General features: G+C 47.9%; 1 protein-coding gene and 1 pseudogene across 1 annotated transcript; both read left to right on the top strand.

Annotated features, from left to right (window-relative positions):
- Positions 1-1,466: 1,466 nt before the first annotated feature.
- LOC124672851 lies at positions 1,467-2,671 on the top strand (annotated as a pseudogene).
- Positions 2,672-5,930: 3,259 nt separating this feature from the next.
- Positions 5,931-21,538, top strand: LOC124672850 (IAA-amino acid hydrolase ILR1-like 3). The gene is made up of 3 exons (XM_047209015.1): positions 5,931-5,988; positions 6,075-6,198; positions 20,569-21,538. The coding sequence occupies exons 1-3, from the start codon at positions 5,931-5,933 to the stop codon at positions 21,536-21,538; spliced, it is 1,152 nt and encodes a 383-aa protein (XP_047064971.1).
- Positions 21,539-22,685: the final 1,147 nt, after the last annotated feature.

Raw genomic sequence — 22,685 nt, 5'->3', positions numbered from 1 at the left:
GGGGCTATTATTCTGTTGGATAAAATATGTGTTTGGACTTTGGACGGGAGTGACGCTTTTGGCTTATCTCCCTTTATTTGAAATGCATTTAAGTATATTTTGAAATGTTATAAAAATATATGTACATATTTGCGTACTACGCGCATGCAAAGGTGTTTCATTAAAACTTGACTTATCATGTGACATGTGAAAAAGATAAAATTCGGTGCTAAAATAAAGCTTTTCACAAGATATTTTTTTCTACATAGAACATAAAAAATATCGATATTTCACAAAACTTACCGAACACACATATATTGCGGAGGTTGTACATGTAGCATTTTTGTCAAAAATTTTGGACACTTGTAAATATGTGTTTTTTTTGTAAAGGTAGCATATGGATCCAGAAGCCGATTTGAATTTCCATATAGATTTCATGTAAAGATACATTGATAATGAATTTTAGTGGAGATGATATGGATATTTGATTGGCTCATGAAATATTTCCTTGTTCCATGAAGCATGTCGGCTAAATTTGGACGCATCTAGATAATATTTAGTACCTAGATATATTCAAATTGAAACAAATTTTAGACATATTTTATGGGAGGGGTGGAGGGAGTAGATGTTGTTGATGGTTTTCATGTGTAGATAAACTAACTTTAATTACATGTGGTCAGATCTTGATTATCCATTCCCCACTCCCCCTCGAATCCCTGCCGGCGACCCCATCCCGATTCATCATTGTGGTCAGATCTTGATTATCCATTGCTAAGTCTGATGGTGAGTGATGAAAACAACTTATCATGCTTTAGAGCAGTCACGACTTATCCAAATCGTGTATGTGTTCCACTGCGCCATGCAATAAAAATAATAATTAAAAAGATAGTTTCTTTTTGGTAGATCCGCTAGGCGTTAAAAAGATAGTTTCTTTTTGGTAGATCCGCTAGGCGCGCGCCGACGTCCGCAAGTCCAAAGTCATAAGTCGCGAATATTCACGCGAGCGCACGCGCTATGTGGACGCTATGTGGGTATGGTATAAGACATTGTGTGCTTATAGCATTTTAGATGCCTACAAGAGCTCTCCTTATAAGTTGGTTGCAACTTTCTTGTCTTAGCAATGTGGGACTAAACTTGTGGCATTGCTTTGGAGTCTTCCGAATTTTTCTAACGGGCCACCGAGAGCACTCCCGGGTGGGCTAGAACTGAAAGCCACTAAGTGGTGGGAGGGCCAATGACCTGACGTACCACGAGGTGGGCCAATGTGCTATTTTAAGATGTCTCTTTGCATAACTAGTTTAGATCCTTTTGGTTCGCTAGCGACACTATATTAAGTTAGCATCCGCACCCCTTTCGGTATTAAGTTGCAAACAACGAGACAATTGCATTATGTACTATGCGTAATGTAGTCAACACAAATATCCTTAGACAAAGCATCGATGTTTTATCCCTAGTGGAAACAAGCACATCCACAACCTTAGAACTTCATGGAGGAGGAGCTCCGGCCGTACCCGGCCACGGTGAACGATCAAGGGGTGTACGCGCACGTCAAGGCGGTGGCGGAGGGTATGCTCGGGCCCGGTGAACGTGAGGCTGTCTCCGCGGATCATGGCCGCGGAGGACTTCGGGTTCTACGCCGAGAAGATCCCGGCGGCGTTCTTCGGTGTCGGCGTCCGCGGCGTCGGCGAGGAGATGCACCACGTGCACACGCCGCACTTGGTGATCGACGAGGACGCTCTCCCCGTTGGAGCGGCCCTGCACGCCGCCGTGGCCATCGAGTTCTTGAAGAAGCACGCGTCCCCCGTGCGGCGGAGGAGGCGTGCTCGAGGTTCGCGTCGTTGACGAACTCCCGTTCCTCCTCCTTCAACCTCCGGAAGCGCTGCACGTTCAACGACGCCAGGACTGCCGCCTGCTCCGGGTCGGTGGGGGCCTGCGGCTGCTCGCCCCACTGTGCCGCCTCCTCCGCCGCCTCAGCTTCTGCGTCTGCGACGTAGGCCTCATGCCACACGGTGAACCGTGGGTCGACTGTGTCGTCAAAGCTGTAGTCGGCGTCGGGCAGCGCGGCTGCGCAGCCGCGCGGCCGTTGAGACCAAGCATGGAGTACGTCATTTTAAGACGGTGCGGCATTTTTGAGGTGGAGAGGAGAGGCTGGCGCGGCGGCGGTGGTGGATATGAGAGGATAGCACCGCGGCGATGGACGGCGTACGTACTAAATAGGGGTGCCAACTACCCGCATTTACGGTGGCATAGGCGAGTGGACGCTGCGTAGCCAGTCACTGCCCTTGTCGCCGCCTCGGTTTCCGCGCAGGAGACCATTAAACGACGATACCAACCTTCCCGTGCCGCTTCCGATGCAAACCGTCGCGTCCTCTCGCTAACAAGGCGCCCCCACCTGCGAAAACCGTCGTGCCGCGAGGCGCCGGCTCGCCCGATTCGCGCCCTTCGCGAAGGGGCTGGCACGGGGTTGCCGGCGCTTCTATTGGGCTCGAAAAACCGCCGGCGCTATTTGGGGCGTGCCGGTGCGAGCCCATTTTCGATGCCGGCCCCCAAAATGCTATCGGGGGCGCTATCGGGGCCGCCGGTGGGGATGCTCTTAGGATCCAGCAGCGCTTGTTTTGTAGCTGTATCTCTCAGTGTTAATACCTCTGTATTAGGAAATATAAGACCTGTCTCTGGTAGCAGTTACACTTGAGGTAAAATGTTAAATGCATGCCGGGGACATGTGGTTTGTGCATTTTCTTCTTGTTGTCTGCATATGTAACAAGAGTGGGTTTTCATTACACGGTCATGTGGTTTAGGACCACTTTTATCCTGTCTTGTTTGGGGATCCTTCCACTGAGATAGTGCCATTCTAGTACACGAGGACGTCAAAAGGCCCACGTTGCACATGATCAAACTAATGAAGGCTCTCATTAATTTTTTTCTGTCAGTTGGAGAGCCGATTCTTATGTCTTTCTTCATCCTGCCCATTTCTAGTTTTACAGAAAATAACAAATATATGGCAATATGTACTATGTAGTGGTATCATGCATGTACCTAAATCCAGCCAGACAAGCTAGTGTACTAACCGTAGGGCTTAAATAAGACCACCCACATCGCTGACCGCTCACCTGCACGGATGCAACGGAACTTGAGTGTAGCATGGCCAGATCTAACTTTTTTGTATGGTGGACACTGGACAGAACTGTGGCCATTTAAATGAGAAATACTTTGGTAAGCAAAGCTGTATAGATGTAAAAAAAGGACGGACCCCGATATCTATATCATTGTTGGAGCCGATATCTATATCATGAAGGAACATCCTGCTGGGTTTGAGCTCCAATCATATAAATAGCTCTCTTCTCCAAAGGGACAAGTTGCTCAATCATTGCAAGAAAAATCTGCCAAGCTTCACCACCATTAGAGCCACCTCAAGAACACAAGATTTGCAAGATCTCCTTCTTCCCCCAACCAAAGCTCTTGATCTTTGGAGATTCGAAGGAGAAGCCACCGATCTACATCCTCACCGAAGCGATTTACATTTCCCCCTCATTTGTTTGAGGGGCCCCTTGCTAGTGTTCCTCTTTGGATCCCTAGTTGATTTGTGTTGATGTATTGTTGTTGATTGTTGTGTTGTTACAGATTTGGGAGCCTCCAATTTGGTTGTGGATGTGTGCCCCAAGAACTTTGTAATGGCCCGGTTTCCGCCTCGACGAAATCCCTTAGTGGAAGTGGGCTAGGCCTTCGTGGCGTTGCTCACAGGAGACCTGAGTGAAGTCTTCGTGACTGTTGGTCTGGCTTGCGTAGCGACCACACTCCTCCGAACGTAGAAGTACCTTCTTGGAAAGGAAGGGAACTACGGGAATCAACTCCGTGTCTCCGTGTGCTCCACTCTCGGTTACCTCTATCCTTTATCTCCTCTATATTGTATTGCTATATCTACTTAGTCGTTAGCCTTGTCATATAGGGAAATTCACATAGTTGCATATCTAGAGAATTTACCTTTGTGTCAAGCCTAAATTGAAAAGGAACTAAAAATTGGGTAGCACCTATTCACCCCCCCTCTAGGTGCGGCATACGATCCTTTCAATTGGTATCGAGCACGCGTCCCCCATGCGGGCGTTGAGCATCGACTAGCTACGCACGTACCCTGCACTTGCCTCTCGTTTTCTCCAGGGAAATATTTACGGGATGAGGTGGGGCTATTATTCTGTTGGATAAAATATGTGTTTGGACTTTGGACGGGAGTGACGCTTTTGGCTTATCTCCCTTTATTTGAAATGCATTTAAGTATATTTTGAAATGTTATAAAAATATATGTACATATTTGCGTACTACGCGCATGCAAAGGTGTTTCATTAAAACTTGACTTATCATGTGACATGTGAAAAAGATAAAATTCGGTGCTAAAATAAAGCTTTTCACAAGATATTTTTTTTCTACATAGAACATAAAAAATATCGATATTTCACAAAACTTACCGAACACACATATATTGCGGAGGTTGTACATGTAGCATTTTTGTCAAAAATTTTGGACACTTGTAAATATGTGTTTTTTTTGTAAAGGTAGCATATGGATCCAGAAGCCGATTTGAATTTCCATATAGATTTCATGTAAAGATACATTGATAATGAATTTTAGTGGAGATGATATGGATATTTGATTGGCTCATGAAATATTTCCTTGTTCCATGAAGCATGTCGGCTAAATTTGGACGCATCTAGATAATATTTAGTACCTAGATATATTCAAATTGAAACAAATTTTAGACATATTTTATGGGAGGGGTGGAGGGAGTAGATGTTGTTGATGGTTTTCATGTGTAGATAAACTAACTTTAATTACATGTGGTCAGATCTTGATTATCCATTCCCCACTCCCCCTCGAATCCCTGCCGGCGACCCCATCCCGATTCATCATTGTGGTCAGATCTTGATTATCCATTGCTAAGTCTGATGGTGAGTGATGAAAACAACTTATCATGCTTTAGAGCAGTCACGACTTATCCAAATCGTGTATGTGTTCCACTGCGCCATGCAATAAAAATAATAATTAAAAAGATAGTTTCTTTTTGGTAGATCCGCTAGGCGTTAAAAAGATAGTTTCTTTTTGGTAGATCCGCTAGGCGCGCGCCGACGTCCGCAAGTCCAAAGTCATAAGTCGCGAATATTCACGCGAGCGCACGCGCTATGTGGACGCTATGTGGGTATGGTATAAGACATTGTGTGCTTATAGCATTTTAGATGCCTACAAGAGCTCTCCTTATAAGTTGGTTGCAACTTTCTTGTCTTAGCAATGTGGGACTAAACTTGTGGCATTGCTTTGGAGTCTTCCGAATTTTTCTAACGGGCCACCGAGAGCACTCCCGGGTGGGCTAGAACTGAAAGCCACTAAGTGGTGGGAGGGCCAATGACCTGACGTACCACGAGGTGGGCCAATGTGCTATTTTAAGATGTCTCTTTGCATAACTAGTTTAGATCCTTTTGGTTCGCTAGCGACACTATATTAAGTGAGTGGAAGACATCTAAACAAAAAAGAGTGAGTGCAAGAGGCTAGTGACTAAGCATTTGACATATATGTGGAAATACGAGACACGCTTGAGTTCTAGCTTATCATCCAATCAGAGTGCCACCGACATGCCCCATGGGAAGGCTCCCTTACGCCATACGTGATATAGATCTCTATGATACTCTCGGTAACATAAGAACATGTCACCTATTTTCTTTGCTGGATGTATACCATGTTCCATTGTTAAGTGAATTTATGAAAGAGCTGACTAGTCGGCCAACTAGCTAGTACTCCCTCCATTTTAAAATAACCGTCGCAACTTTTTCTATATATTGATGTATATATATTACAATACATCTAGGTACATTCCTATCCGACAATTCATATCTAGACAATTTGCTTCAACGGAGCTGAGGTACACTACGGGAAAAAAAGGCGTTGCCGTGCGACGCGCCTTTGCCATGCGGCTTTGCACGGCAAAGATGCCAAAAAGGGCGCACGGCAAAGAACCATTGCACGGTAAAACTACTGACGACGCACGGCAAAGAATCATTGCACGGCAAAACTACTAACGGCACACGGCAAAGAAGGTTGACACGGCAAAGCCATAATTCGGCGCACGACAAAGAATAAAACCACGGCAAAGTCAGAAAACCACACGGCAAAGAAATCGCACGGCACAGCTGGGCTTTGCCGTGCGCCTCAATCTCACGCACGGCAAAGTTCGGAGCGGATTGCTGACGTGGTTTACCCCACGTATCACATGGCCCCATTTTATTGTTGCCCTGCCTGCCCACCACACACCCATATTATCCCCACAATCGCCTCTCTCCCATTTCTTTCTATCTCCCACGCACAAAGCCACACCAAGCAAGCCAACGCCCGAGAGAGGAGACAAGAGGAAGCAGAACCAAGAACCAGAGGAGGAAGAAGAAGATGATGCGTCGCGCCTACGCCTCCAGCTCTTTCCGCTGCGCCTACGCCTCCTTCGTGGCCGGAATCACTCACCCATCGCTCGCCAAGATGATGCGCGGGGGCACGAGCATGCTGGGGATCGGCGGCGGCACAGCCTCGTCGGCTTCACATCTCCTTGCGCGCGCACAGCCTCGTCGGCCACCACCTCCTCCTTGCGCGCGACGGCGTCCTGGACTCGGCCAGCTCCGACAGCGGCCGCGTGTCCTCGATCTCCGGCGCCTGCGCCTGCGCCTTCTCCCCCTCGGCGGCGCTAGGCCCCAAGAACGACGCCGAGGAACCGGAGCGCGGCGCCTATTCCGGCGACCGCCCGGTGGCTGCGGCGGTGAGGGAACACGCGGCGACGAGCGGGCGCACGGCGAACCGGCGTGGCTGCGGCAGCGAGGAAACACGGGGAGACAAGCGGGCGCGCGGCGAGCACCCTTCGGCGCGGCGACATGGCGTGAGTAGCAACGATGACGGCTCGCTGGTGTCAGCGCACAGGCATTTTTTTTGTTTTGCTTGAAGCTCTTTGCCGTGCAGTAAGCGCACGGCAGAGGCACTAGTCAGTAGGCACACGGCAATGAGAGGTTGCATGGCAAAGAAGATGGACGCACGAAAAATGGAGGAACGCACGGCAAAGACGTTGCCGTGCGGTTTTGGCGAGGCGCACGGGAACGATGGCGTTGCCGAGGCAGACATTGTCGTGCGGTCTTTGCCGTGAAAATAACACCCTTTGCCATCTGATTTGCTTGCACGGCAACGACTCTTTCCGGTAGTGGTAGTAGAAGGAATCGCTAGTACGGCTAAAACATAATTTATGGTTCTACAGACCTATCTATGGAATTGTTTGGATACATGGTATCGGAAGAACTAGTTTTCCGAAAACTTATTTAACTCCTATGCGAACAAAAATCTGTCTATGAAGGGAAAATCACCATAGTTAATCTATTCTACTCGAATAAATCATGTATCATGTGGACTAACTCGATTGTTCATATTTGTAAAAAAAAACGCGCTTTGCCACTCTAGTACATCGATCCACCACAAACATGCATCCATGTTGTATGGATCCAACTAACACACTTAGCATGCTACCTCCTAACTCGACAGGAGTAGCAAACAGAGCTTGGCTCTGGTGGTTAGGTCCCTTGTGGTGAAACCAGCCCACCCACGTTCAATTCCTAGACTTGACATGGTGTTTGCATTTACCTAAACTAATTTCAGGATTTAATCTGCGTTATGCTTTCAGTGGTAGATGACGTCCCCGTCACGAGGCGCAAATGGTGACTTCGTCAATCTTAAGATATGTCGGCTCGGTTCCTCGAAGGTGCTCATAGGGGTAGGGTGTACGTGCGTGCGTTCATACGGGTAAGTGTACGTGTGTGTTTGTGAGCATTTGCGTTGTAATGTGTTCTCAAAAAAAAAAAAACTCGACAGGAGTATCCCATACATGCATGCCACCCCGCCTTCCACTTTCTTCCAAAAAATATGTGTGCCCAAGTCCGATGACATGGTTAAAGGTATAAGGCTATTCCTATATGTCCCTACCTAGCATGTTGTCACCCTCACGGACTCACCCTAACTCTAACCTCTAATCCTCAGTTCCTTGTTGTTGTGCCACCTTCACCCCTCGGCTTGCCACCTTCGGCTTGGTCAATGCTAACCTTTTTTCACGCCGTCGGACGCGTCTAATGTGGTCCATGCTCACAACCACTAGCGACTCTTCCGAGCTAACATGGTACACGCGTCGGTATGCTTTCTTCCGAGCTCTGCACATTATATTGTTGTGTGCAGCAACTAATAACTAATTCTTTGTCAATGTTACGCCCGGTCGATATTGCTTCTTCATGCATGATGATATTGCATGTGCCTTGCTGCCTACGCTCCCCGTTTAGGACATCTAGCATCCTCCCTTCGGTGATGTTGTTGATGATGCCAAAACATGTGATCACGAATCTAGCCAGATAGCTACTTCAATGTCTTGTACGCAGCTGGCCACCTAATTTCAAGAAAAAAAGAGTGCATCTGTATAGAGTGTGGATTTATTGCCACCCGGTGGCAATGCCCCCACTAGGTTGCCGTCAGATCAACTGGTGGAGATTCGTGCTGCCCTGGCACATGATTGGATATACACAGTTACCAGTAGCTTGGTCCCGTTGTAAACCGACTTAGAGGCTAATTTTTCGCTTGACTGGTCCGTGAATTGCAGAGACGTGCAGCGAGAATCCGATAACAGGCTTGCTCTTTCACATGGAAAAGTTGGCCGAAAAAAGATGCACACATAGTGCGCCGGTGATGATAACCTGCATGCATGCCCAGCTTATGATGTGTCGCTGCGAGGAGAGGGAGATAAAAAAAGTGAGAACATTTATTTCCCAATTGTCCATCTCAGCGAATCCATGAGCATCTGCCGCTAGGTGGCAGAACAAGTTCTTTCCAGCGACCTGCGGAGCGACGTTGGACCCATATCACGCTGCTGGTGCTCGTCCTGGCGGCGGCCTCGTCCCGCGCGGCGTCCACGGCGGGCGTGTGCGCGGCGGAGAAGTTCCCGGCGGGGAAGGCGTACGCAACGTGCTCGGACCTGACGCAGCTGGGCGCGGCGCTGCACTTGACGTCAGAGCTGGCCGCCGACGCCGGGAGCGAGGCACCGGACAAGCACACGTTCTCCACCGGCAACCTCGCCGCCAAGGCAAAGCTCGTGCTCTCCGGCAAGGCCAGGGCGCTGGTCGCCGCCTCCAATTAAGCCGGCCATGACCGATGCTGAGTGGAGGTGGTCTGCGGGGGCGGCGCGTGGGTGGGCCAGGCGGCAGGCGGCGGCAGCGCATGCGCGCGGGAATTGTTGGCCGGCGGTCAAGTCGAGCTGGAGCGAGCGGGGCGTGATCGAGCGGGGCAGATGGCTACGCGCGCGTGGGGGTGGGCAAGGCCGCAGCGGTGGTTGACTTGCTCGTGCGCGCGCGGGATGGTGGCCGGAGGTGGATCGACTATTATTAAATTGGGCACTATACGCATTGGGTGGCAAACCTCTTTCTCCTTGCTGCACTGTGCTTGATTAGCAAGTACATAAACAATAGCTTGGCAAGTACTGTAGTAGTACTATGTAATTAACAAAAGACATGCGATGCAGATTATGCTAGTTGCAGTTGCGATTTTGGAAAGAAGGGCTGTCGCCCAGTTTCACCTCCACATAAACTTCAGATAACTTAGTCAATCAGCTCATGGCCTAATTATTGTAACAAAGCACGCATGCATACAAAAAGAATAACCTGCTTTAAAAGCGGAAATTCAATTCGGCTCCCGGGTGCGTATGCTCCCTCTACCAAAATATCATATTTTAAAATATTAAAAAAAATTGACAAAAAATTCTACATGTACATCTCCATAATATATGTGCGTTCCTCAAGTTTCACAAAAAACCAACATTTTTTGTGGTCTATGTAAAAAAAAAAGAGAAAATTTATCTTGTGAAAAGAATTATTTTTTGCACTGAAATTTGTCTTTTTTACACACATCACATAATAAGTCGATTTTTTTATGAAACGACTTTGTGAGCATGTATCACGTGGATATGTACGTACAAATTTTCTGTTTCAATTTTTCTGAAGTTCAAAATCCGTGTAAGATGCATTTCAAAATAGTGAAAGCATATGCACCCATGTTCCGAAACACCACTCCCGAAACCCCTTTAAAAGTTGGAGCCTATCAGTGCAACCAAACTGCACACATAAATCATGTCAACTACTCTATAGCAAGTGGATAGCACATGACATCATGAGGATAGGGATTTGGTGCACATGGGCACCAGTGCCCCTTCCACTTTTAGATTTTTAATTTTTTAAAAATCTCACACTTCTATTTCTCCAAAAATTATGGCATTAAAAATGTAGATAGATATGTACATGAGGAGTCTACGCAAAAAAGTCCCGGTAAAAAAATACTTTAAATTTTGAGAAATACAAAATAAACAAATTTCTGACAAAAAGACATACTATTTTAATACTATTATACTACTATTTACCGTCACAAATTTGTCTTTCTATATTTCCCAAAATACAATGTTTTTTTTAACGGGACTTTTTTGCATACACCCATACTGTACATATCTATCTATATATTTAACGCCATAATTTTTAGAGACACGAAGTGTTAGGTTTTAAAATTTTCAAAAATCTGAAATTGAAGGGAGCACTGGTGCACATGTGTCAAAGATACTTTTTGCATGACATCACCACATTTTTGTGGCATGCAAATTATTAAGTGAAGACAAACAATGATATGTTGTGCGAGGATATTTGCATGATGATCAATCGCACGACAATGAGAGGGGGTATTGCCACCGGGTGGAAACACCATATTTACCCATCCGTATAATAGCAAACAAGCAGTTTGATTAAATTTTCAATTACACCTTTAGACACGCATCACTAATAGAGATATGCTAATAGGGATCGACCCATTGGTGGTGCGCCACCTTATTACAACGCTAGAGCGAAAAACTTGTGGTGGGAAGTGCAACGCCACGGCAAAGGGACCACTTGTGGTAGCATCATGTTGTCCCAATCCGGCGTCGTCTCCTCCCTATGACACTGCACCATCTCGACAAAGTCGCCGAGCGCGAGGCTAGCCTCCTCGCCAAGCTTCGGGAGGACCAGCTCGAGCTCTGCGTCGTCGAGGTAGTCCCCAGGCGCGTGCGCATCGCCGAGCTCCATCTTCACCACCATTGACGTTGCCGGTGGCACGCGGGAGCTCGTGGATGACGAGGCGGCGGAAGAGGAGGATACGTTTTTGGGCTGCGACTTGGATCCGTTTTCTAGGCCAGACCACCGATGTGGTGTCTAGTCTGGCCAAAAAAAGGGCAAAAACATGCATAATAGCCCAAACTGGCATATGCGAGCTGATATGCGGTGCCTGCTAGAGTTGCTCCAACTCACATTGTCATGCATGTACTATACTAGTTCTCAGATCCACCGAATGTGCACCAAAATGCTACGCCGCTTCCCAAAGCTCATCGGTCTGCATGCAACTTTCCAAATTGAACACATCTAGCATATATGATTCACCCCGACAAATCTACCCTTGTACGATTAAATATGGAGGCTACACCCACACCAATTAATAACTAGTCCCTCCGTTCTCAAATAAGTGGATATCTAGTTTTAAAATTTGTTCACAAAAGAGTGTAATTCTCTTTTTTCAATGCACTTTAAAATGATTTTCTCTCATCACATAGAAGTTAAGACCAATAACATTGCATGTAGCCCATTGGATCATGTGAAATTAAGTAGGTGAGAGATGGTGGTTAACATATTTCTAATGCAATATTCTTAATATGTCTTGAAAAACGTAAATGTACACTCTTTCAAGGATGGAGGAAGTACGTGTAGTCGGAAATAAACACACAACTACAAAAAGTATTATTTTTCATGCAGCTAACGGTATGACATTGCTTCACGACAACGTCCCCTCAGCCTTGCTAGCTACGTTGCTGGGTCAAATGTTGCAATTTGCTTCCAATTGCTTTCCAATTTGTTCCTCGCCACCTTAACAAATGCTTGACCCTCTACTTGTCTCGCGTTGTGGCATGCTAGCCCTATGATTTTGTGATCTGATGCGTCCTTTGATGGCATGTTTTCACGATCTTCTAGGATTTTCTAAGATTTTATGTAAATAAAAACATCCATGCTTAAACTCGATTTTGAATTGTTTTGGCAACTCATAGTGTTGTTTTTCGAGTTGCGGGACATTTGATTTTTTCTTGAGGCAAAAAAACATATATGATATTGAATATGTGGTCCATCCCTATAATTGAAAAAAGGCACGTGTGAAAATCTCTATTTCGATGTGCATGGCTGGATTTCTGGCATGGATCCCACGGTTCGGAAAACTATTTAGTACCTTGACCAAGACATACATGGAGATTTTTATATTATTTTTGGCTGGTACAAAGCATACATAGCTCATCAATAGAATAAATCGTAATATCACACTACTGTTATGAAACTCCAGCTGGAATGAGCATCTTTGAAAGAATTACACTTGTACCGTTTAGCAGGAAATGCCAGCTTGAATGACAGGCATCTTAGAAAGAATTACACTTGTACCATTGTTGTACGCATTGTTCACACATGATAACAAAACTCGTAGCCAATATGGCCCCTAGCATAAAATAAGGCGACCGATAACAAAATGACACATGAAATGATAATCAACTAATATCTCCTAGCATGAAATAAGGTTCCCTATAAGGCACGGCCACAAGACTACACACAAATGGTAGACAATATATAGCTATCATTTCATATATATACAAATTATAACTCACGCCGATCCGACGCCACATAAAATGATAGGTGATAGCTATATACATATGTACTTGTCCCTATGGTCACTGGTAACAAAACTAGGCGGGAAAACAACAAAATTGTTTGTTATGGACAAAACGGGGGAAATACCGAAACGGAACGCAAACATATGAGAAAATGCCAAAACAAAAGCAGTGTGACATAGCCCCTTAAAGCACAAGGGAAAGCGCCAAAACGACGGCTTTGTTGCCCTTTTTCTAGGAACCCGACCACATCGTCCTAGGCTACTCCTCTTGTGGCGGGTGGCTCGTCGTTGCCGATGACCAGGCTTGGATGCGCCTCCAAAATGTGGTCACTAGCGAGTAGCACATGCTCTTACCTTTCGTACAGCGTGGCACCAGAGAGGCCACCTCTCTCGATGCACTCTTAGGTCCCTCCAAAGTCCCTTCCTCTCGCTCTCTTTAACTCTGTGTTATCTCTATCGCTCTCTGGGGTCACCGGGATATTTATTCTTACTCTCCTACCTCGTTGCCCCCCCTCCCTCTCAGAACTACGCTTCCTTTTTGCCTCCTCCAAGCCATGGCCATTTTTCATCAGTGAATAGTCAACAACTATCAAAGTTTCATTCAGCATGACACTACTAGGAAAACAGCTAGCCCCAATATTACTAGGAGCGGTGCAAAAAAACCGAGTACGCCTATCGCTTTATAACACCGGCGCACAGAAAAACATGTGTGCTACTGCAATATAGCAGTGGCGCGCTTATTAGTGGTGCACCACTGCTAGAAACCTACTAGTGGTGCACTATATTAACGGATGCGTCATTGCTATTCTTGAGCCTTGTTAACCCCAACGTCCACACTTACGAGTGGCGCACAACATCTAGGTGTGCCACTATTATTTGAGGTAGCACTGGCACACCTAGGTGTGACGCGCCATCGGTAAGTCCAAGTGTCCCCACCATGCACAAGCCTCGCCAACATCCCACCGACCCCACCATGCACATCCGCACACCCCTCTCTCGCCCCACCCACCCCACCGTACTCCCTCGCCCCTTTCTCTTCCCAACCTACCACCGAGCCTCGCCCGCTCCGCTCCGCTCTCCGCCGCTAGCTAGTGCCCCTGTTTCCACCCGCCCGCATGCAACGCCACCTCGACCACGCTACTAGCCACCTACCGCTTGTCGGCCTCCTCGCTCGCCGCCACCACCAAGCGCGACGGCCGCCGGGCGCACATCCTATTATCGCGCAACCTTGTCGTTGGCAACCTTGTCGAGCTCGATCTCCCGATGGAAAACATGGATCACTAGCATCCGAGGATCTCCCAGATTGAAAAGCAAAGAACCGGTGAGCGAAGAACTGTTGGTCCGGACACCTGAACGGCAAGGTCATTGATTTGAAACGGGCTTATAGGGAAGGAGGTAGCTACGACATGGCGGCCCAACGGCTCATGGCGGTTGACATCTCTATGGGTTTCTAGTGAGGGATGAGGGGAGAGACGACGTGGCCATCGGCCAGCATACACGGATCAGCCACTTCTCACCGAAATTTCCGAAGATACAATACCCGCAAAATCAAGAGTCGAGGTTGAGTGCATTCGTCGATGTTTGGTGTCCACAAACATCGACGAGTGCCAAGGTGTTCAGGACGTGCACATCTTTCAAGCAATTACGCCATGGAAAGAGGCGTATCATTTTCATAGCTCACGTACCAAAGCAAAGCGAGCTTGCTAGCAAGCTAGAGGTCGTTTTCGGTGGAACCTAGCTCATGCCAAATACTTTGCTTTGTTTTGCTCGTTATTGTTTCTATGAAAATTTCAGGATTTTCTTGAAGCAAAACAAGATCTCACAAAGTTGCCTTAGACAAGCCTAGCGAGCGGCCCATAGCTTTTTTTGCTAGCCGCAGCACGGAAACGCAGTCGCGAGGCATCATTGTACCTGGTGACCGGAGATGTTCACACTCGTCACCATATCTGGCTATCTCGCGTGCACCCGTATACGTCATGTAACCAGGCTGCACCAACACGTGGTATCACCTCCAATCTAACAGCATCTCCAACGGCGCTCCCAATATCGCTCCCAATAGCTCTATTAGCATAGTGAGAGAAAGCGTTTGCACCGGCGTTACTCAAAAAGCGCCGACATGGTCTGGAGGCCCATAAATGCGCTGGCACGGATCCCTATGTGAAGGGCTTCAAATTTCTGATCAAAAGATGCTAACTGGCCCACATGCATTGATAGCCCTCGCAAAGATTGTCCTTTCTCCTACTTTTTCTGCCTCCACCACCTACTTTCCTTTAACTTCATGCATGTGCTATTGGAGCTGTGATATCAATAACTCGCATGTATGTCACCGGTGTCGAACACACCTCCCCATAGCACATATACCTGTTGTCGGCGCCCCATATGCTGCTCTCGGCACTGCTGCCGGTCATATTATAGGGCTCAGCGGTGGAGATGCTCTAACCGGTCTAAGCCAAAGCAACCCAATTAAAATTGGTAGCGGTGGGTTAGTTTTGAGGAACCATCACAAATCGTTTTAAACTGGGAATGCCTAGGCTTAGGCCGCAGCTGGTGAAGTCGTCGATCGGTTTGTATATAGATGTTGTTGCTGGAGCTGGTCTGGAGTTGAATGAACAAGGTGTCGTGGCCGATATAGTGTGTGTAATGCTGAGCAGTAGTGGACATTGTAAGGACATTGTTTTTTTTCCTCCAGACTCGAAATTGTACTCCCTGAATAGTAACTGTCATGGTTTATGTTTAAATTTAACTAAATCTAAACTAAAAGCTCTCGGTACTTATTATGAATTGGAGGACGTACTCCCTCCGTCCGAGTTCATAGGCGGTTCCAACTACATATTAAGCTTCATACATACTCTCTCGTTCACTTAAGTGGACGTGAGGGTTTTTAAGGACAAATTATCAAGTGGATAGAAAATTGCATTGGGATGATACAAACCACCATCTCTCTCCTCTTTATTTTTCAACCTCCATGTAGAAAATGAAGATATCATTTGATGAATATTACTCGGGTTTGATTTCCATGCGATGAGAGAAGCAATTTTTGCCACATTAAAGTACGTTGGAAAGGCTAAACATACATTTATTTGAGGACGGATGGAGTAATCACCCGTAGGGGAGGATGGTGACTTTGACACCGTAACGATGACTCATCCTACTTTAACTTGTAATTGCTCATTAAAACCTTGGCCGGAACGAGAGAGCATGAAGACTACTCACAATGGGAGTATCATACACTACATGCATGCAAAAAACTAATGTGTTACATCAATTAATGATGAAAGAGATGATAGTAGTATCATAGGTAGATACCGTATCATTGCACGTAGAACTAGAAAAATCAATGCCAATCTTGTACACACTTTTGTATTGATATTTATTTGAAACTAGCCTAACTACTCGGAATCCCAATCGAAGTCCGACGAGCCCGGAGTTGTCGACGACACCGGAGTGGATGTCCACTCGAAGGAGGAGGAGGAGGAGGAGGAGAGGACGATCGTCAATGGGCCGGCACGTTTTCTTCTCCTCCGCCTTCCTCGCGGCCTTCTCCTCCCTCTCCTTCTTCCTCGCTGCCGCCTTCGCCCTCCTCTCCTCCCGGTCCGCCATCTTTGCTGCCTTCACCGCCGCCTTCTCCTCTTCTTTCTTGTCGTAGAACGCCTCCATCGTGGCGACGTCCTCCGGGAACTGACGCCCCCACTCGAGGCGGAGGCGCTCGTCGCGCTCCGCGATGACTAGCCGCTGCTAGAGCTCGCGCTGGCGTTGCCTCGTCTCGCGCGTGATGGCCGGCGGCGGCGGCGCGAGCGCTTCCGCCGCGCTCGTTGCCGCATCCAAACATCATTGAAACATCGACCGCCGGGAGAGGCCGAGGCGCCGAGCGACCGCATCGTACGCGTGCGCCGCCTCGTGCGCCGTCTCGAAGGTCCCGAGCCCGATGCGCGCGTCGCCGCTGCGGATCTCGGCGTAGAACGTGTCGTTCGGCCGCGCGCGGATGCCTTGGTAGCCGGAGCTCAAGCAGCGGCGGGGCGGCATCTCGTCAGCGTGGAGGCGGAGCGGCGGCGCGAGCGACATGGTGCACGGAGAGAGCAACACGCAGCGAGGTGGAAGGCGGTGAAGCGACACGCGGTGAAAGTTCCTAGCGGTTGGGTGCGCGCGCGGAGTTTTATAGCGCATGCGGCAATCGCCGCGGCGGGTTTGGCGCAAAAGCGCGCGTGACGAAAATTTAGCGCGCGCGGCTTTTTCGCGCGTCCGCTGAAGGTACGTGTGGCCTCTCCCGCACGGCATTTCGGCGGTTAATTTACCGCGCACGAGTTTTGCCACGCTGCTGGAGATGCTCTTATCGGTTCAAGCGAGCGCGCAAGAGAGAGAGAGAAAAAGGACGGAGCGAACGAAGGACTTGAAATCGCACCTGCTACTGCAGGCCATGTTGTCATCGGTATCTGCACGCGAGAAAGAAAAATCACGCGTGCCGGCCGGCATGCAGTTTGAATTCATTTCCGCCCGCGAGCAGGAAAAATGAATGCATGATGTTTCATGCCACGCGGTTTGGCGTCGTCTGATTCGGTTCGCTCGTGAGATGAGATGATATACGTGATCACCGCTAGCGTTCATCTGTTACTGGATTTTTGTTGCAAGGCTGGGCTAATTGACCTTCTGTCAACGAGTGTAATTAATGGTGCCGAGGACGTGCACGCCTCGCTAGGCTATCTCATGTACCAAACCAAAACAGAGCTAGGTAGCTAGAGGACGTTTCTGATAGAAGCTAGCTCACGCCAAATACTCTGCTTTGTTTTGCTGGTACTGTTTCTAGGGAAATTTCAGGATTTGCTTTTTGAAGAAAAAGAAGAGCTCGATCACATATATAGTTAATCTAATTGATTTATTTTGGAGCATTGTTTGGTTTACATGAATTATTGTCCAGAGAAATGTCTGCAATTGCATGGTGCGTTGTGAGGCTTGGCACTGCCCTCCGGCACCTCTTAGACGGCCTGCCATCTGACACGGCCACAATGCAAATCAGGTTTCAAGCAGAGCTATCCTCAAGTCTAAAGTTGATGCTGGTACTTGCCAGTATCAAGATGTTTCAGGTTGCGTACGAAGTGTTGCAGTTTTGGGTTTCGGCGGCAGCAGCACCTCATGGGTGCATGGAGAGGCGTTGTCCAAGACCACCACCGCCATAATTGGTGGGATCTATTGCACATCGTCCACCTGACAAACACAGGACGCAAGCAGATCTGCAGGATGCTGCTGGAGGCTTCTATTTGTGCAAGAATGCACACCTAATAATTAGCTAGCTAGAGAACACGTACTAAAGCAAAAAAAAGTAATCGTTGTGTACTCCAAAAAAACTTGGCAAAGGCTTTGATGTGTATTATACTTGGCACATGTGACTGAATAAAGCCTGCCTCAGCGAAGAATCTGTGGCGAGTGTCTTCTCTCGTGGAACATCTTTGTGGTGTACTTTTTCAAGGCACGTGGCATAGAAAAGTAACCACCGTTTTCCCTTGTTAACGAAGTGTATGCTTTGCCGAGTATACATCGACAGGTACACAACAAAGATCTTGAACCCAGCTACGCCACGTGCCCTTCTCCGCCGAGTGTATTTTTTTTCCGTCTCCTAAGTCCGGCCAGATTTAAACTAAGCGTCAAATTTCACTTATTTCAGAACTTTTGGAAAAATCATCTTTAGTTTCGCAACGTGTCACGTTATGCCAAAATGTCATGTATTTGTCTAGTGTCTACATGTTACACTGGGCAAAGAGTGCCTTTGCCGAGTTTGTTCCGAAAGATACTAGGCAAAGAATGCCTTTTTCAAGTGTACCGGTTTGCTGAGTGCAATACATGGTAAACAAGATCTTGCTGAGTAGTGCTCACGGTAAAGATATCTTTGCTGAGTGTCCAGGCTTGATGCTCCACAAAGAGTAACGGTGACAGCCCGTCCGTTGGGAGCGTGATGGAGAGAGAGGCCAAGTGGCATCTGCCTTTGGCGAAGTGCGACATGGACACTCGTCAAAGATTCCCTTTAAATGTGTGCCAATTGTCTTTTCTATGTTTTCCTATGTGTTGTTTGTCAGCCAACTGTTTTTTCTACATTTCGACATGTATTGCCGCTTTTCCATGTGTATTTATGTTGCCACACTGAAAAGAGCCTTTTTGTGGAGTACCCCATGATTTGGCACTCGACAAAGAGCGAAACCTGCGGGAAACAAGCATTTTCAGGTAGTACAACCACATAACACATGGATGCCCAATCGAGGACATGGACGAAATTAAGCAGATCCATGCATGGCACCTTTCTGAACCTAGAAGAGTAACCGAGAGAGAGAGAGAGAGAGAGAGAGAGAGAGAGAGAGAGAGAGAGTTAGCAAATACTAGCTCGATGGTGGCACCGTCCTACCAGATGAGCTCGGTCATCTTCTGCCACGGAAGCAAAACTCGGGGAAAATCCTACAGCAGCAGCAGAGGTGGCATATAACTAGCATTCAACCTTGTCATTCAAAACTGAGACCTCCAGCGCTAAAGGCACATCAAGGCGAGGCATACGTAATGGCAGTATATCCTCATTGTCCTCGCGGTCTCCCCTGCGGCCGCCGGCTACTCCCCCTCACGCCCCTTCCCTCCTGCATTCCCTTCCCGCCACCGTCGTCGGAGGTGGCGTGACGGCTGTAGACTTAGTCTGGTTTCGTTGCGCACTTGCTGGCCAACCTTACAGTGGTTGTGCGGTTGTCAATGGCCAGGAGCATGTCGTGCGGGTGATGGCGGCGTGGTTCGGGCGGCCATGATCTAGGCCTAGATGGGTTAGGATGGGCTTTAACCTGTACCTCACGTTTCGTTGGTCGATGTCGACACCCGGTTGATCTGGCGCTTCGTCAGCACCATGAGGAGATTGAGCCCGGATCGGACGATGTCGGCGCTTTCGGCCTGGAACCCCCTCCCGAGGGCATTGTTTTTTGAGCAGGTAGCTGCCGGACGGCGGAGGTAAGAGGTGGAGCGGTGTGCATATTCCTATTAATTGGCTTAGGTTTATATATCTGGGTAAGCATGTATCTAGTGTGTACTCCAATCGTCCTCAAATAAGTGGACGTTTAGCTCCAAACTTTATCCGCAAAAGAGTGTACATCTCTTATCACTGCAAATACGTATTAACTAAGTCGATTATTTTGGAAGGGGAGAGAGTGCGCTGCCTCGTACATGCCTCTTATTTATTTCTGTCCGTACGTATATATGCGTTGATGGCGTGGAGTTGCTAGTTTATATTATTTCGGAGAAGCAACTACTAATCAATCGATCGAGAATGAATGAATTAAAGCAGCAGGTTGGAGCGCAAGGTGTGGGTTGAGTTGAAATGACGTAGATATATATATATGTACGTACTGTACGCGCGCGACGACGTACGTAATCTATCTGGGACCGAAACAGTACATGTGCGTGCGCGGCTGTTGTTTCATCAAGGAAAAAAGAAGAAATCGAGATGGATCCGTCCCAAGTCCCAACCCAATTAGTAGTCAATTGCTCTAAAAAAAAGCGCAATTAATTAATTAAGCAAGCAAGGTAGGTAATCACCGGCCGGTTGGAGCTAGCCGAAAGAAACAAGCGCGCGCGCGAGAGCGGAGCGTGACGTGGTTTGACTTAGTCGAACCCGAACTCTTGCAATGCCACCGATTCCACGTGACAGCTGTCCCGCATCATGCATGGATTCCTTCTCATTAATTAACTTGCTGGCCGGAATCCAAAACGGCTTGCTCCAGGGCGCCCACCGCCCATACGGATAAACAGCTAGTCCGTAGTAGGATCAATCTCTTAATCGGTGTCACAAATCGATTTCCACTGGCCTGTGCAGGAGATGGTGGAATGGGAGTTCAAGAGCAAGGAAGACGGCAAGATGCACGCGTGCGGGCACGACGCGCACGTGGCCATGCTCCTGGGCGCCGCCAAGCTGCTGCAGTCGCGCAAGGACGGCCTCGCGGGCACGGTGAAGCTGGTGTTCCAGCCGGCGGAGGAGGGCCACGCCGGCGGGTACCACGTCCTGCGGGAGGGCGTCCTGGACGACGTGGACGCCATTTTTGCAATGCACGTCGACACGCACCTCCCCGCCGGCGCCGTCGGGTCCAGGCCGGGGCCCTTCCTCGCCGGCGCGGCCCGCTTCACGGCCACCGTCACGGGAAAAGGCGGCCACGGCGCCACGCCGCACGCCGCCGTGGACCCCATCGTCGCCGCGTCATCCGCCGTCCTCAGCCTCCAGCAGCTCGTCGCCCGCGAGACGGACCCGCTGCAGGGCGCGGTGGTGTCGGTGACCTTCATCAGAGGAGGCGAGGCGTTCAACGTCATCCCGGAGTCGGTCACGCTCGGCGGCACCCTGCGGAGCATGACGACGGAGGGGCTGTCGTACCTGATGCGGAGGATCAGGGAGGTGGTCGAGGGGCAGGCGGCGGTGGGGCGGTGCGCGGCGACGGTGGACTTCATGGAGGAGGAGCTCCGGCCGTACCCGGCCACGGTGAACGACCAAGGCGTGTACGCGCACGTCAAGGCGGTGGCGGAGGGCATGCTGGGTCCGGCGAACGTGAGGCTGTCTCCGCAGATCATGGCCGCGGAGGACTTCGGGTTCTACGCCGAGAAGATCCCGGCGGCGTTCTTCGGTGTGGGCGTCCGTGGCGCCGGCGAGGAGATGCATCACGTGCACACGCCGCACCTGGTGATCGACGAGGACGCGCTCCCCGTCGGAGCGGCCCTGCACGCCGCCGTGGCCATCGAGTTCTTGAACAAGCACGCGTCCCCAGTGCAGGCGTTGAGCATCGACTAGCTACGCACGTACCCTGCTCTTGCCCCTGTTTTCTGCAGGGAGTGGTGTTTTGGCTCTCTCTTTATTTTGAAATATGTTTATGTACGGAGTACATTTTAAAATGTAAAAAAAGTGAAACACATATTCGCGTACTACGCGCATACAAAGGTGTTTCATAAAAATCAACTTATCGTATGGCATGTGAAAAAAGATAATCGGTGCTAAAATAAAGCTTTCCATAAGTTAAATTTTCTCTTTTCTATATAGAACACAAACATTAGGAATATTTCATGAAACTTAACGGATGCACATATATTGTGGACATGTATATGTATAATTTTTTGTCAATTTGTTTGGACACTTTTAATAGGTTTTCTTTTTGGCGAAGGTAGCATCTGCATTCGGAAGCCGAGTTAAATTCCTGTTTCAGGGAGTAGTGTCATGGAACATGAAAGTATATGCTACCTCTATTTTGAATGAAAGGCATCCTACACATATTTTAAATTTTAAAAAAAACACAAAATTGCAAATTTGCAAGTACATCTTCACGTGCTACGCACTCAGAAAGTTCTTTCATAAAAAGTCGACGTGTCATGTGACGTGTGTAAAAAAGACAAAACTCAATGCTAAAAATAATGTTTTTCACAAGATAAGTTTTCTCTTTTTTACATCACCATAAAAAATATTATTTTTTCGTGAAATTTGACGAACGCATGTATATTATGAAGATGTACATGTAAAAAAAAATTGTCAAAATTTTTCGACACTTCAAAATATTTCTGTTACATATAAAGATACATTAATAATGGATGTCAATGAAGATGATATGGATATTTGACTGGCTAATAAAATAATTCCTCCGTTCCATGAAACATGTCGCCTAAATTCAAACGTATCTAGACAATATTTAGTACCTTGCATGGGATTTTGCTTTATACTAAGAAGTGAAATTCAATTCGGCACCCGGAAGCATTTTCTCCCTCTACCAAAAATAACTTATTTCAAAGTGCCAAAAAAAATTATTAAAATTTTTACATGTACATCTCCACTATATATGTGTGTTTGTCAAGTTTCCTGAAAATTCGATAATTTTTGTGGTCCATGTAAAAAAGAGATTTTTTTTGGAAAATGCCTTATTTTTAGCATCGAATTTTATCTTTTTTGCACA

The sequence above is a fragment of the Lolium rigidum genome, chromosome 7 (assembly GCF_022539505.1).
Source record: "Lolium rigidum isolate FL_2022 chromosome 7, APGP_CSIRO_Lrig_0.1, whole genome shotgun sequence".
Classification (NCBI taxonomy): domain Eukaryota; kingdom Viridiplantae; phylum Streptophyta; class Magnoliopsida; order Poales; family Poaceae; genus Lolium; species Lolium rigidum.
Note: the sequence above shows the minus strand (reverse complement) of the source record. Positions and strands in the feature narration are given on the sequence as shown.